The sequence below is a fragment of the Vespa mandarinia genome, chromosome 17 (assembly GCF_050613455.1).
Source record: "Vespa mandarinia isolate Hongniang chromosome 17, ASM5061345v1, whole genome shotgun sequence".
Classification (NCBI taxonomy): Eukaryota; Metazoa; Arthropoda; class Insecta; order Hymenoptera; family Vespidae; genus Vespa; species Vespa mandarinia.
In genome coordinates, this window is record NC_140826.1 from 4,094,579 (window position 1) to 4,109,309 (window position 14,731).

A 14,731-nucleotide genomic window follows, 5' to 3' on the forward strand; every position below is an offset into this window, starting at 1 on the left:
GCACCCACTTGCCTTTGCCTTTGTCCCTTGTTATATGTAAGGTGCGCCACGTGCGTAAAGAATCAGTTTTATAAAATAATTTATCTGGTCCATATGTTTAATAGCTTTCAAGAGAAATTTTATATCTCCTGTTCTAGACTTCCTGTACCATGGACCAGAATCTAGCACGTCTACAGAACCCTCACCGATTCTTGAGAGAAAATCGTTTCCTGGAAGGGGAAGACCCAAGTAAGTTGAAGGATCAAATAATTCTTTAAAAGATATTTTCTTCGTGATAATAATAAGATTCGTTTGATAACTAAAAGACATTATTATTCGGAACAGGATGTTACGGTTGGCGCGTCATCCCAGCGAGGAGACCCGTACCAACTTCGGGCCAATCACCGGGATTAGCAATTCCAAGCACCAGTCGAGCAATTCCTGTACCAATCGGGACCAGGAGCGTGACGGATCAGGAAACTTGTTCGTCCCCAAGTTGGACCCACCCTCGGGCTTCTCCGACGCGTTTGAGTTAAGCGAAGCAGAGTGCGACCTTGACCGTGGTCACTGTAGCCAACGAAATGTCCGTGACTTCGTAATCGCGGTGTAAATAAATGTAAACCTGACGTATATACATTCGAGCGCGCGCGCAGAAACAAAGAGACACCTAAAATCAGGCAAACTAATTGACCGACCGGCCGACTTACCTGCCAACAAACCCCAATCAACCAACCTAGCCTACCTACCTACCTACCTACCTACCTACCTACCTACCTACCTACCTACCTACCTACCTACCTACCTACCATATTCCCTTTACCCTTTTTTCGCACCCTTAAGATTAATTATATCGATGTGAGCTAGGGTCCGTCTGTTATTAATTAATCAGGACGTTTGTTAATTAAAATTATCTTCCTTCGCTCTCTTCGTCTTGCCTCGCGTTTCTTCAACAACTGGCGCATGGAACGTGCATCGATTGTAATCCTGAAATAAGCTCGCAAGTTTAACCATGTGTTCTCTAAACTGCCATTTCTTTTTTTTTTCTTTCTTTTTCCACGTGACGATAATACCACGTGTTCTCTAAACTGCCATTTTTTTATTTTCACGTCGCCATGACGATAATACTGTTTATCGAGACGAGACTCACAATATTCGTGCCAAAAAGACAGCAGCTCTCTCAAAAGTATATTGTATACATACATATGTATATATACATATACATACATATATATATACAAACATACATACATACATACATGCATGCACACATATACATATATATATGTGTGTATATATATATATATATATATATACACATATGTGTACATATATGTCTCCGTCTTCGATGTTCCTCGAGAGACATTCAACGAGTCAGCAAACTCGACGCGCGTTAATTCGGACGCGTTAAGTTCCTTCCTTGGGATTTTTCTACACCCACGACGTATATGTTATTCGAAAAATGAGCAACGAGCAAACTTTTATTCCGTGTATTACGTGTTCGTCTTCCAATTAGAGATTCGACAGAGAGACACCGAAATAAATTCTTCTTAGAGATGAAATTCGTTCATATTATGTATGTATGTACAACAGAGCACAGTGTCGTACGAAGGTATCCTACGAAAGGAGACAAAGAAAAGGAAACCAAAAAAAAAATAATAAAATACCAAAGAGAAAGAGAGAGGGAGGGAAGGAGAGAGAGAGAGAGAGAGAGAGAGAGAAATAAAAAAAAAAGAGAAAGAAGAAGTAACTTGCGATTGTCGATTTCTCATTTTTCTTACTCTCGACGTGTCGTGCAAAGGATGTAAATTTTACGAATGATACGCTCAAATCTAAACTCCAAGCAACGATTAAAGAAAAAAATAATAAAAAAAAAAAAAAAAAAAAAATAATAAAAAAATAAAAAAATAAAAAAATAAATAAATAAATAAATGAATAAATAAATAAATAAATAAATAAATAAATAAATAAATGAATAAAAACTACGACGTTCGAAATAATTTACTCGCCGTCAACGATTAACCATCGGCGGATCCGGCGTTGTAACAAAAAGAAAAGAAATTCATTCAAGAAAAATAATGACGCAAAAGCCTTCGGATATCTATATGTGTTGTCATCTCGAATCAGTTTGCGAAAAGCGCATCTAATAAGTGAAATCGTTCACTCGACAATGTGATCGATCGTTTTTCAGTCGTACTCGTTATTTCGACTCTCGGATTAGTGACGCGAGCCGAAAAAAAGAGAAAGAGAGTGAGAGAGAGAGAGAGAGAGTGAGAGAGAGAGAGAGAGAGAAAATTTTAGAAAGAGAGAAAGAAAGAGAGAGAGAGAGAAAGAGGGGGGGAGAGAGAGAGAACTCGCCCTGTTGATATATCGTCTACTTTATGACACATGAAATGATTTACCACGAAATTCGTACTATTGTGTTTTAGATGACTTTAGATTGTTTATATTCTATTTACTTTGTAAAATATACAACACTAATTCCATATTGATAACGTTTCGATTGAATCCTAATGTCAGCCCTCTTTTATTTCCAAAATAATCCTTAGTGAAATTATTAAATGATGATATATCGGATCGCTTTCTATCTATCTATAAATGGATAAAGGAAGGACTTAATGTGTAATATTATTTTTTCTTCTTCTCGATGAAATTTCTCTTTCTTTTTTTCTTTTTTCCTTTTTCTCTTTTTTTTTCTTTTTGTTTTTAACGTCTCACGATTAATCGCAATTTAAAAGAAGGAAAAAGAGAAAAGAAAAAAAAAAAAATTCGAATTATCCAACAGGAGGTAAAGGGTAAGAGAGGAGATATCGAATATCCAGGAATAATGAAAAGCTTTTCAGTATGGAGGCGCAACATCGAAGGACAACATTGAGCATGCGCGAGACCGTAGCTCCTTGCAGATACTATGAGCGGTGGTGTCTACGGTGGTGGTGAGTAGTGCAACCTCTTCGTATTTTTCTGGACGATCATTTGAAATATAATAATTGAATGTATTTAATCATTTTTACGATAGACGAGGTCGGTGCTATCATTTTCGACGTTGGACATCAGAGCCTTCGCGTTGGATATGGCGGTGAGGATACACCGAAGGCTGAAATCCCAACGAATCTTGGCGTATGGGAGGATCCCGTTGATTTGCCTGAATGTAATCATACCGTCAGAAAGCATTACAACATCGACGTCACTGCCATTCAAGTCCGTAAAAAGGGTAAATGTCATCTCGTTCTAGTTATAATAATTTATTACATTAAAGACGTATGGATTATTCGATTATGATTAAATATTAATGTTTTTTTTTCTTTCTTCTTGATCCAAAATTTATATTATTATTTTTTATTACTATTATTTCGATAAACCATACAATTGATGTCTATTTTCGACTGTTTAAGATATGGAGATGGTCAGCTTGATGAAAGATGGTATGGTCGAAGATTGGGACATGTTCGAACGTTTAACCGAATACACGTATAAACAACGTCTTCATGCTTTACCAGAACACCATCCGATTTTAATGACGGAGTGTCCCTGGAACACGAGATTGAAACGAGAGAAACTTCTTGAATTAATGTTCGAAAAGTTTAATGTTCCGGCTATGTATATCTGTAAGAATGCAGTTTTGGCGGCTTACGCCAATGGAAGATCAACTGCTATGGTTGTCGACAGTGGTGCGACGCATACCAGTGCCGTTCCGGTTCACGATGGTTATGTTATCACACAGGGAATAGTCAAAAGTCCTTTGGGCGGCGATTTTATTACCATGCAATGTAGACAATTTTTTGAAGAAAAGGATATCGAATTGGTACCTGCTTGTCTTGTTGCTAGTAAAGGTAAATTATTTTCATATTAATTATATAAAGATCTTTGATAGATTCACATTAATCATTATTATCAGATGTGGTAAGAGAAAGAGATCCTCCACGTTGGACCAGAAGACCAGGACCACAACCAACCACTTCTTGGCTAAGTTACATGGTACGAGAAGTATTGCAAGACTTTCAAATGAATTGCTTGCAAGTTTCTGACAGTCCATACGACGAGGACATGGCTAATACATTACCTATGAAACATTTCGAATTTCCAACTGGTTATAACGATGATTTTGGCTCCGTAAGACTCATGATACCAGAGGCACTATTTGATCCTAGTAATGTTAAAGGTGTTGGTGCTAGTATTCTAGGCGTTGGTCCGTTAGTAACAACAAGTGTTGGAATGTGTGACATTGATATTAGACCTGTATGTATCAATAAATTCATTAACAATATATTCCATCTGTCCTTCTAATGAAATCATTCTCGATCGTAGAGTTTATACGGTAGCGTCGTAGTCACAGGAGGTAACTCTTGTCTCCAAGGTTTCAGCGACAGATTGAACAGAGATTTGGCCAGTAAGACGCCTCCGGTAATCGATAATATATTAATCATTTTCTCATGGTCATCCTATTATCTGTTATATTTAATTTCATTATGGCAAACATCATTGACAGAGTATGAGACTGAAGATAATCAGCGCCAATAGCTCGAGCGAACGACGTTATGGTGCCTGGATCGGTGGCTCGATCCTTAGCTCACTTGGATCCTTTCAACAGATGTGGCTTTCGAGACAGGAATACGAGGAGTCCGGAAAATTGATTTTAGAACGGTGAGCTTGATTTTCTTTTTCACTTTATTCTCTTATATTATTAATAATTAAATGATTCTCGACAAATCTATTGAATTCATATGGATTTTAGAGATCGAGGTCTTTTAGAAAAGTGGAAGGGTGATTTTGAAACACAACGCACAGAGATCGATCCACCTTGCTCGGCTCGATAAATCAAATAATAATTGAATCAAAATACACGTATAAACATTCCATTATTATCACATACATATTATAGAGATTAGGGTAATAATAATTAGCTATATTTATTACTTAATGCATCTAAGACGATAAGTATCTTGCAACGACTTTTGGAAACGGTAAGATCGACGTTTGGCGAATGGAAAAAAAAAAAAAGAAATGGTAACGACTAGTCAATACGTAAAACATTTTATTAATCAAAATATCGTTTTATACAATCGCCGATGTCGTTGGATCAACGTGCTTATTAAAAAGGTAACGATACAGTTCCTATTTTAACCAAATCATTCGCACGTTGCTTTATCGAAGTTCCTATTTTTCTTCCATATTTTTTTAATGCTTTTCAACATTGAAAGATCAACGATATGCAATATAAAAATTTATCGTCTGTTGATCGATAAAAAAAAAAAAATGTTCGAGTAAACTCGCGCTTTCGCGTAAGGAAAAAAAAAGAAGTCACAAAATTGTATAAGGATAATATTTTTTAAAAAAATCTTTGAATGTACCTATGAATTTTTTTTTCCTTTTTATTCTTTTCTTTTTTCCTTTCTTGCTATAGCAAACTTTCGAAGGAACAATTTTTGCGCACGTATACTCGACATTTCTCTTGCGTCCAATTTATTGAAAAAAAAAAAAAAAAAAAAAAAACAAGAAAAAAAAAGAAAAAAAATAATAAAAACAATTTTCCAATGTGTATATATACACATAATGAAATAATCTATAACGTCTATATGACTGGCTATTAATATTGGAATTAATCCTTAATTAACGAAATAGATTAAATAATGTAATTCGACGTTGTAAAAGCTAAGTGCTATAAATGCTTGTACGTCGTATCGTCTCATCATAGCCGAGTGTTTGGAAGTTGAATAAAAAAAAATTCGTTTGTAATTCATCGGGAAATTTTAATGCAATAAAAAAAAAAAAAAAAAAGAAAAGAAAAAAAACAAAAGAAGAAAAAAAATAAGAAAAAAAGAAAATGGTAACGGAATCTGTAGTTGAAAATTTCAACATGATGTTAACATTCGAAAAACTATGTGTAACTTTTGAAAAATCGAACAAATTAATTTCCACGATTCCTTTTTAAATTATGTGTGTATGTGCGAGAACATGTGTACGGCATGTGGGTGTATGTGAGTCTCTTTATCTTCATAACGAGTTAGACGCGCGTTATCCTTGTTCCTAATCTTTTACGAATATGTACACATTTGTACAAGATGAATATTAAAAATTCCAACAAAAGGAAAATAAACGCAGACGTCACTGAAACATCTATCACCGTATTCTCTCCGCATTCCCATATATAATAATATACCAAAGAGAAATAGAGAGAAAGACGTTTAAATAAAATAGACATAGGATGAAATTAACAAAGAATTTATCTGTTTGATGGATTATAAAAAAAAAAATCATAAAGATCTTATCACTTTCATCATTTTCGGTCGCATCACCTAAATTAATAAGATTAAATGTAATCTAACCATTTACGACCATACTTCATAGATTGAATCAATCAATAAAATTCTCAATCCGTTGGATGATTTTAAATAATAAATTAAATACATACACATATCATCATACATATATATATATATATATATATGTATATATAGATATTAAGATCGTTCTTCTTTCTCTCTCTCTCTTTCTCTGTCACATCCCTTGATAGCATGATCTTAAAATTTCTTTTTCTGTAGAATTTATCGAAAACAATTGGATATTCCATCCTAGCTACCTAATCGCACTGGTTTTGGTAGATGACAAATTGCATTGTGCACTGGCATTGCCAACCAACCTGCTAATGCAATACCAATCGAATCTGCCATTGTGGCAATTCCCAAAGAAATTTTTCTATCCGCTCGTGGAATCTGAAAACAAATTGAAATTATAAAGAAAAAAAAAAAAAAAGAAAGAACAAAAAAATACGCGCATACATTCTACCGAACTATAGAACTATATATTACAAAAAGAAATAATATATTAAACGAAAAAGCTATTGTTTCAGTTATTATTCTAATATTGAATGAATTCAAAATAATAAAAAATTAAAACTAATTTTTTTATTTTTCATGTATTCGTCGATTGATTATTCTAACATTAATTAAAAGAAAGAAAAAAAATTTATATATATACCTCAGTCGACATTCTGTAGAAAGTATTAACATAGGCGCCACCACCTAGAAGACCTTCCCATAGTACAATAGTAAAGACGATCCAAATATTTGGTATATAATAATAGATCGTCTCGAAAAGTAGAATAATGACGTTGAGGAACTGAAAAAATGATAAAAAAAAGAATTTAAGTTACATCATTTGAAAAAAAAAAATAGTTCGATCGATAAGGAAAAAGAAAATTTGCTTATTAAAAAAAAAAAAAAAAAAAAAAAGAAAAGAATCATATTACGTTGAATATTATTGCAGAAGTACAATGTTTCCTTACCTGTAGAACAGCCATAATCCAGATCTTATTAATGCTAACTAGATTCACCGATGACCTCGAAATAAATACACCTATCTGATAGTCTACTTGAAACCACCTGTATTGTTCCTGATGTTTCAACCATATATTATCGTATTGAATTAATTCATACTATAAAAGATAAAAGAATAAATTAATAAAAGAAATTCGAAGCATCTATAAAATGAAAAAAAAGAAAATGATGATGATGAAGAAGAAGAAGGAAAATTTTATAGAGAGGTATAAGATTGAATTAGAAAGTAGAAACTTATTACCAGGCCGTTATTAATGAAATATTCGAAGAAATAAACGAATCCAAGAGGAATCATGTATTTGAGTAAACCAGGAAGTAAATTGATTTTATCCTTGAAACTTTTTCTCGGTAATTCAATGATATGTTCCTGACTATCTATACCATCCTTGGTAATAGGAATATTTGTTTGAGTTGGATGAACCAAGATGAACCAAAACGTTATAGCTTGTATTAATGGTACAATCAACATTAGTAGCAAAGTTTCTGATATATTCAGCCACATTGATAAACTCGCATAAGATAGGGCACCAATGATACCGGCACCTCCAGTTCCCGACGACCACGTTGAGATAACTTCTCTAAGAAAACAAAGAAAGAATGAAATATATGTGCAATGTCAGGAATGATATATTATTATTATTTTTTTTTTTTTTTTTTTTTTCTGGAACTCCTTCGTGGAATATATTTTTAAGCTTGCACATACGTTTTGTTTACGGTTTCTTTTTCGCATGCATAAATGCATACATTGCAAAAGCATACATAAGTATACGTGATAGTACATGCAGAAAGATTAAACGAGAGAATGATAAGATATAGAATTAATTAATATTTCAAGTGAGGTAATTAATATTTTGATAGAGAGAGAGAAAAAGAGGAAAAGAGAAAAAGAGAGAGAGAGAGAGAGAGAGAAAGAGAGAGAGAGAGAGAAAAGTAATCTTCAAACGATTATATTACTTCGAAAGAATGGTAATAATAATAATTTGTATTCCTTTTTCTCTCCCAATTTCTTCATACACTCACGCACACATACACACATACACACAAATATTTGTGCGCATGAGAACGTACGATACTAACATATAAGTAGTTAGACCATTAAGTGTTAGTTTGAAACGTTTTAAAAAGAATAGAAATTTACTGAAAATAAATTAACGAACGTACCTATATTATATCACAGTAGATAACATAAGAGAAGAGCATTCGTAATTCTTTACTTATGTGTATGTATATATGTGTATATATATATATATATATACACATAAGTATTCTTTTATTTGTATATGTGAATCATATTGATTTTTTTTTCTCTTTGTCTCTTTAATTCTCATCATTTCTTTCTTGCTTTTATTTTTTTTTTTTTTTTTTTTTTTAGTGACATATTTCAATAAAAATATCTTTCAGGATGGATACCAAATGAAAATATTATGTCGTAATATATAAAAGACCGAGCGTTAAAAAAAAATATTTTCTTTTTACATTTACTATCTCTGTTGCCTAAGTCTCCGTGCTTTCGTGAATATTAACGGGAAGGTTGACGATAACGAACTGCTAAAAAATCCCTGAGTCAACGAACATCATAATTACAAAATAATGAAATAAAAAAAACAAAACAAACCAAAAAAAGAAAATATATATATATATACAATAATATATATAAGCAATATAAATTTTAGAAAGATGATTGAGAAACTCGTAGAAAGATTGATTAAACTTTAAAATGAAATAAAATATATTCATTGTTTAACTTACTTTGGATACTGATGACTATAACTCAGCAATGTAACTTCACCCAATCCCGAGGAAACAGATGTTATAACGACGCCCAATATTGCAAGCCATTCTGTAATGCTCATTGATACTATGATGAATCCTGCAGCGGAAAATAACACACAGGTAGCCAGTCGAACACTGTAATTAATGATTCGAATATATCGATTAGCGTTATTTTTGAAATATGGAATTAAGATAGTCCCCGGAGAGACTTACGCAGAATGTTGCCGAACGAGCTGCGTCGACGAGCTGCGTTTTAACCGGAATTTTTTGTGCTACAATCTACGAAGTTTTTATTTTTTTGTTTTTTTTTTTTTTTCTTTGTTACTTCAAAGAAAATATAAAGAAAATCATATTGAAATCATCTGACGATTATATACATTTCATTAAAACTCTATATTACGAAATTATTATATTCTCGTTATATCATATTAATTTCGTAATTAAAAACATAATCAATAATATTGCCAAATTGTCACTGATCTTAATCCAGGACAAATATGGCAAAATGAAATCTTGTGAATTCGATGATGCTTCAAAAATATTTGTTAATACATAATAACAATAATTATATAACGTGTTTAAGGCAATTAACATATAAATTAGATACTCACTGCACAAAAAACGGCAAGAAAGGTGCAGTTATTTTAACAACTAAACAGGGTAATATATCAGCTAAAAGTATAGCTCCGGTCGATATGCTATTACATGATCTTCCTGTAATTGTTTCTGTCACGTTAGTCTCAGTTGTTGTGTTCTATTAAAAAAAAAAAAAAATTAGGAATCTAGGTAACACTTCAAATAAAAATATTGATGATACGTAACTTCAATGTATTATTTTTTTTTTTGTATTTGTTAAAGTGGAGAAAAAAGGGAAAAAAGAGAGAGAGAGAAAAAAATATTTTAAGGTAAATCTAATTAAAAATCAATTTCGAAGAATTCTTTTATTCTAGTATTAGATTTCTTTTTAATTCCATATCGATAAAATCATACTTAATCGCTTGAGATTAATCTTTGAAATATACATTTTATTGTATCACTTACGTGATAAAAACATAAACGCGACAATTGAGTCATATTAAAACGATGCCATGCGTTACGTAATACAATCAGAACCCATTATTTTGATTCGTTACATGCATAGCTTTGTGTGACATAATTTTAGATTGAATTCGCTCCTGTAGTGTTATGAGAAAACATAATAGTTCTTAGCGGATACGTTTAATCGAAAGAATCTGATATTTATTATAGTGAATAATTTATTCGTAAGAAAATAATTTTCTTGAAAAAATATCGATCGTAAAAGATCAAAGCGTAAATTCCGTTTCATTTTAAGATGTTAAACTTTGAACTCTACGACAAATATTTATATACGGGATGATTCGTTGACATCGTATTTTAAAGAAAATTGATTTTAATAGCAGCAAAATTTATGAATTATAAATTATATATATTTAATAAAAAATATAATCTGGAAATTTTAAATTATATATGAAAATACATTATTTTAAAAATAAACTGTATGTAAATAAAGATATAATTGTATAATGTCCTTGATATTTAAATGAATGATTTTTCTTCTACAATTAAAAAATATCTAGATAATGAATTTAAATGAATTCACGTTAACCACATATTTCATTATTACTAACCAGAACGATGCATATGTATTTATGTATGCGAATAAAATTATCTCGATCGTGATATTTTCTTATTCGAATAATCGAGACAGAAAAAGATAAGTTGCAAACAAGATAAAAAGGAAATCTAATAAAGCGAGTTTTTTCTTTAATTAATCCAAGCGAATTGTTAATTGAAACGATAAATTAATTATCTCTTTATTCCTTTCTTCCTTCCTCTCTCTCTCTCTCCAAATATCTGGTATTCCAATACTAATTTCGAGCAAATTTAATTTACTTCCAAAGTAAATGATAAATATGTCACGAATGAATTTCATTAACATTACGTATCAATTAACATATTTTATCAAAGAAAGAACCAAAAAAAAAAAAAAAAAAAAAAAAGAACAAAGAAAAAGGAAGGAAAAAAAAACAGAAAATATATCATTTAATTACTTACCGAATTACCAAATTTGCTGTTAAGAATATCATGTGCCGCACTTAACATCACGACGTAACCATAATTGTTGCACATTCCAAGTATCCAAAATGCAACAAGGTTTCTCCATCTCGTTCTTTTCAGTTTTCTTTCTTCGTCGAATTCGTTGGCGGCGTTGAGTTCAACGCTTTGCAGAATTCCTTTTACCATGTTCTCCTCTCAACCAGTTTTCCAAAGAGGGGTCGAACCCTTTCTTTCTTTTTTTATCTTTCTCGTGTTATAGCGAACGCCGATCTCTATCTCTCTTACATCAACTACTTTAGCAGACGTATATCTTTCTTTCTTTAGCTTGTCTCACGTGAAGGCTCCTTCTTTATATATCTCTTTCTTCGTCTCTCTCTCTCTCTCTCTCTCTTTCTTCGTCTCTCTCTCTCTCTCTCTCTCTCTCTCTCTCTCTCTCTCTCTCTCTCTCTCTCTCTCTTCTAAGTTAAATACACGTGCTCACAGCCTTCGAAATTGTTTATCCGAGAAGTGACAGAACAAATCTCACTGTATTTTTTTCAAATTTCGAAATTGATTCCAACTTGAAAAAATAAGAGTCTTGATTTAACTTTCTTTATCTATCTATCTATCTATCTATCTTTTTTTCACTATATTCCACCTTTTTCGAAAAATTTGCCGCTTCTTCTCAATGACGTCTTGATATTAATAATTCTTTCTAAATCTTTGAAAATTTCTATCGTCGAAATTACTCGCTTGTTAATGTTTCCTCAAATTTCTCTTAGATCACGACGAAATTATTGTGTATTTTTAATTGGAGAAAATTGTCCGTTTCATAAGTCAAAAGAAAAAAGAAAAAGAAAAGTATGATAATATTTATGTGAACGAACGAACGAACGAACGAACGAACGAACGAACGAATAAATGAATGAATGAATGAATAAACGAACTAACGAACGAACTAACTAACGAGTATTAAGAGAGATCTTTGTTCTTTACACGGCACCTACGAAGTTGCTTCTTCTTAAGAAGAAAGAAGATTGTGAGTGTAGAACACGGGAGTCAGTCGAAGCTAATGGCGGTCAAGTCTTCGAGAAACTTCGCTCCCTTTCCTCAAGGAACTTCCTTTTTAACGTTCTTATTGGCCTCCGTATCTGATTATGCTTGCTTGATTCTTGTTTTTCTTATATGTATCTTCTTGAAGAATATGTAAAGCAATCTTTTCGATGTCCCGAACGTAAGATATTTCTGGTGATTTGACAATGAAAAAAAGAAAAAAAAAAAAACAACAAAGAAAAAATAACAAATCTTTTTCTTACTATTCTTATTTTTTTCTCAAAGAAAATTCTCAAGTGATCCAAAATCAGTTTCCTATTAAGAAGCAAATATTTTCAATTATTCTATTTCTTCTTCCTCAATGCCGTGTTACTCCGCTCGAAAGTTCGATCGATTCTGTTCGCTTATCGCGAATCCATCTGTTTCCAATTTATATCGTGGCCTCCTCCCAAGTGCAAGCCTGTCAACCAGAAAGATAAGATGAAATATAATTGATAAGCAATAGAAATGAAGAATATTCAAGAAAAACAAAAAAGAAACAATGGTTAATTAATGAAAAAATATAAGGAAAAGAAAAGGTTCATAAAAAGATAAATGAAATGATAAGTTTTGAGTCGAATAATAAAATTATCTATATAAATTGTCCCAAATAATAAAAGCACGAGGGAATCAATAGTACAAATAAATAGTATATTCTCTGCGATCAGCTGATAGACTTATCTATAAGTGATACGTTTAGACAAAAAAAAAAAAAAGAAGAAGAAAAAAGTAAATAAATGTCTTAGGCTCAGTAATAGTGTGAATTTCTTTAATAAACGAAATAATTATAAAAAAGAAAATTATATTGAATGTACAGAGAATAAAAAATAATAGAAAAAAACATTAAAACGATATATTACGTTCGGTTGATACATAAATTCACGAATGAGATCAAATAAAGAAAAATATTTAAGGTTCAAAAGAAAAAGTTTCAATGTAAAAGGTTATCATACTTTCGAGGTAGTACCCTTTCTGAATCCACAAAAGATACGACCGTTCGTGACTTTCCATTGACCTCCACCTACTAATTGATTCAATGTATGTATGTAATCGTTCGTTCATCGGATTACGATCTTGACTATTAAAAAGAAGAAGAAGGAGGAGGAAGAAGTAAAAATGATGACGACATGAAGAAAACTTCCGCCTTTTCTCGGCGTAATTCGCGTAACGGCCCTGAAGTGAATCACCTCACTATGTTGGCAGCGACTGGGTCACTTGCACTTGAACTACTTTCTTGCTAACCAACTTTTGTCACAATGATTGATGGCTAGAAATCAAATCGAGTGGTATCGTTGTTTTGTGAAAACAGAAATATAAAAAAAAAAAAAGAAAATATAAGAGAGGTGAAGTGACTACAATAATTGAGACAATACGAACAAAAAAAATTACTATATAAAAATAAATATTAATGGAACGTCGTGTGTGTTGCAAAATTATAATGGATTAATAAATTTAATATAATTCAATATGTAAACTGTAACATATATATTCAACGATATCGTTATTCATGAAATTTTATAAAAAGTAATTATGAATTAATAATTTCCATAGTAATATTTATTTGATAAATAGTAAATGTTTTTTTTTTTTAAGAGCTTTTGAAAAGAAGAAAAAAAATTGCGCAACCAAAGATTTAATTATCATGAAATTTCCAATTAAAATTCTCGAAGAGAATAATGAAAAAGGTAAAAGAATTATCCATTCAATCCTTAACACTCCGAAAGGAAACGTTATGCTAATTTTTAATCGCTTAATGAACTCGCGCAAATAAAACTCTAAAAGACATAAAAGATATGTTTTGTTTCTCTTAGAATTAAAATCCAAGATCGTAAACGAACGAAAAGTAGTACATGAAGTATAACGAGTGTAATAAGAATAAAGCTAAAATATAGACTTTACTTTCACAAAGAGTAGCAGAAACTATAGTAAGAGAATGGTTTATGTATATATATATTATATATATATGTGTGTGTGTGTATGTGTGTATTTGTATAATCGACTTACCGATTAATTAATTCACCTAAATCGATTGATACCAATAACAAAAAGGATATAAATTTTCGATGATGAGTCTTCTCACAAAATAATACATACATAAGTACATATGTATCACAATTCACGATCACAGTTTATATAAAAATTTCTATAAAAAGATTAGAAACATCTAAATACAAAAAAAATTAATTCACTCACTAATATCACTAGAAACAAGATAAAAGAAAAAAAAGGTTTAAATGAGGAATACCAATTACGAAGGATCGTAATTTATAAATCTTTGCACAAGCACTTTATGTATGTGTATATACATATATATATATATATATATATTTATGTGTGTACGTGCGTGTGCGTGTATATATATACAAATATATATATATATTCTAGGAGCAATGGTAGCACGTGCCTGCCTTGACGAGTCTTAGAATTGAAATAAATATCTTGGAGGCAAAATCAACGATTTATGGTCGACATTGGTGCGACTGCGCGTCAGAAAAATT

The 14,731-nt window shown here is 31.5% G+C and overlaps 3 protein-coding genes across 18 annotated transcripts in view; 2 read left to right on the forward strand and 1 right to left on the reverse strand.

Moving 5' to 3' along the window:
* Nucleotides 1-1,705, forward strand: part of LOC118443474 (cell adhesion molecule Dscam2) — a 203,105-nt gene extending 201,400 nt beyond the window's left edge. For 3 of the 11 annotated variants that reach the window (XM_035870522.2, XM_085662194.1, XM_085662195.1), the window contains 2 exons: nucleotides 138-228; nucleotides 325-1,702. In XM_035870522.2, the coding sequence (XP_035726415.2) occupies nucleotides 138-228; nucleotides 325-589 (356 nt within the window). In that variant the 3' untranslated portion in view covers nucleotides 590-1,702. Of the gene's footprint in view, nucleotides 1-137; nucleotides 229-324 lie in introns of all 11 variants that reach the window. The other 8 variants (XM_035870521.2, XM_035870524.2, XM_035870523.2 and 5 more) reach the window with 6 other exon arrangements.
* A 983-nt stretch (nucleotides 1,706-2,688) lies between these two features.
* On the forward strand, nucleotides 2,689-6,048 carry LOC118443491 (actin-like protein 6B). Its single transcript, XM_035870575.2, has 7 exons — nucleotides 2,689-2,909; nucleotides 2,993-3,187; nucleotides 3,369-3,806; nucleotides 3,872-4,212; nucleotides 4,282-4,377; nucleotides 4,463-4,617; nucleotides 4,709-6,048. The coding sequence occupies exons 1-7, from the start codon at nucleotides 2,885-2,887 to the stop codon at nucleotides 4,788-4,790; spliced, it is 1,332 nt and encodes a 443-aa protein (XP_035726468.2). The 5' UTR covers nucleotides 2,689-2,884; the 3' UTR covers nucleotides 4,791-6,048.
* A 131-nt stretch (nucleotides 6,049-6,179) lies between these two features.
* On the reverse strand, nucleotides 6,180-14,668 carry Cln3 (CLN3 lysosomal/endosomal transmembrane protein, battenin). Of its 6 annotated transcripts, none has more exons than XM_085662201.1 (9): nucleotides 14,238-14,668; nucleotides 12,458-12,654; nucleotides 11,160-12,386; nucleotides 9,695-9,837; nucleotides 9,060-9,218; nucleotides 7,552-7,888; nucleotides 7,259-7,408; nucleotides 6,952-7,092; nucleotides 6,180-6,686 (listed from the first exon to the last, which is right to left on the reverse strand). In XM_085662201.1, the coding sequence occupies exons 3-9, from the start codon at nucleotides 11,346-11,348 to the stop codon at nucleotides 6,546-6,548; spliced, it is 1,260 nt and encodes a 419-aa protein (XP_085518327.1). In that variant the 5' UTR covers nucleotides 11,349-12,386; nucleotides 12,458-12,654; nucleotides 14,238-14,668; the 3' UTR covers nucleotides 6,180-6,545. The 6 variants fall into 6 exon arrangements, with proteins under 6 accessions (XP_085518327.1, XP_085518326.1, XP_085518325.1 ...); XM_085662200.1 differs by having other exon boundaries at nucleotides 11,160-11,721; nucleotides 11,800-12,654; XM_085662199.1 differs by adding an exon at nucleotides 13,201-13,500 and having other exon boundaries at nucleotides 11,160-12,654.
* Nucleotides 14,669-14,731: the final 63 nt, after the last annotated feature.

Bases quoted from the DNA above. Each gene is read 5' to 3' on its own strand.
- LOC118443491 (XM_035870575.2), top strand. From the start codon at position 2,885: ATGAGCGGTGGTGTCTACGGTGGTG. The intron at 4,213-4,281 runs GTATGTATCAAT...TCTCGATCGTAG, and splicing joins GTGACATTGATATTAGACCT to AGTTTATACGGTAGCGTCGT. The intron at 4,378-4,462 runs GTAATCGATAAT...CATCATTGACAG, and splicing joins TGGCCAGTAAGACGCCTCCG to AGTATGAGACTGAAGATAAT.
- Cln3 (XM_085662201.1), bottom strand. From the start codon at position 11,348: ATGGTAAAAGGAATTCTGCAAAGCGTTGAACTCAACGCCGCCAACGAA. The intron at 7,889-9,059 runs GTAAGTTAAACA...TTGTTTTCTTAG, and splicing joins TATAGTCATCAGTATCCAAA to AGAAGTTATCTCAACGTGGT. The intron at 7,093-7,258 runs GTAAGGAAACAT...TCATTTTTTCAG, and splicing joins GGATTATGGCTGTTCTACAG to TTCCTCAACGTCATTATTCT.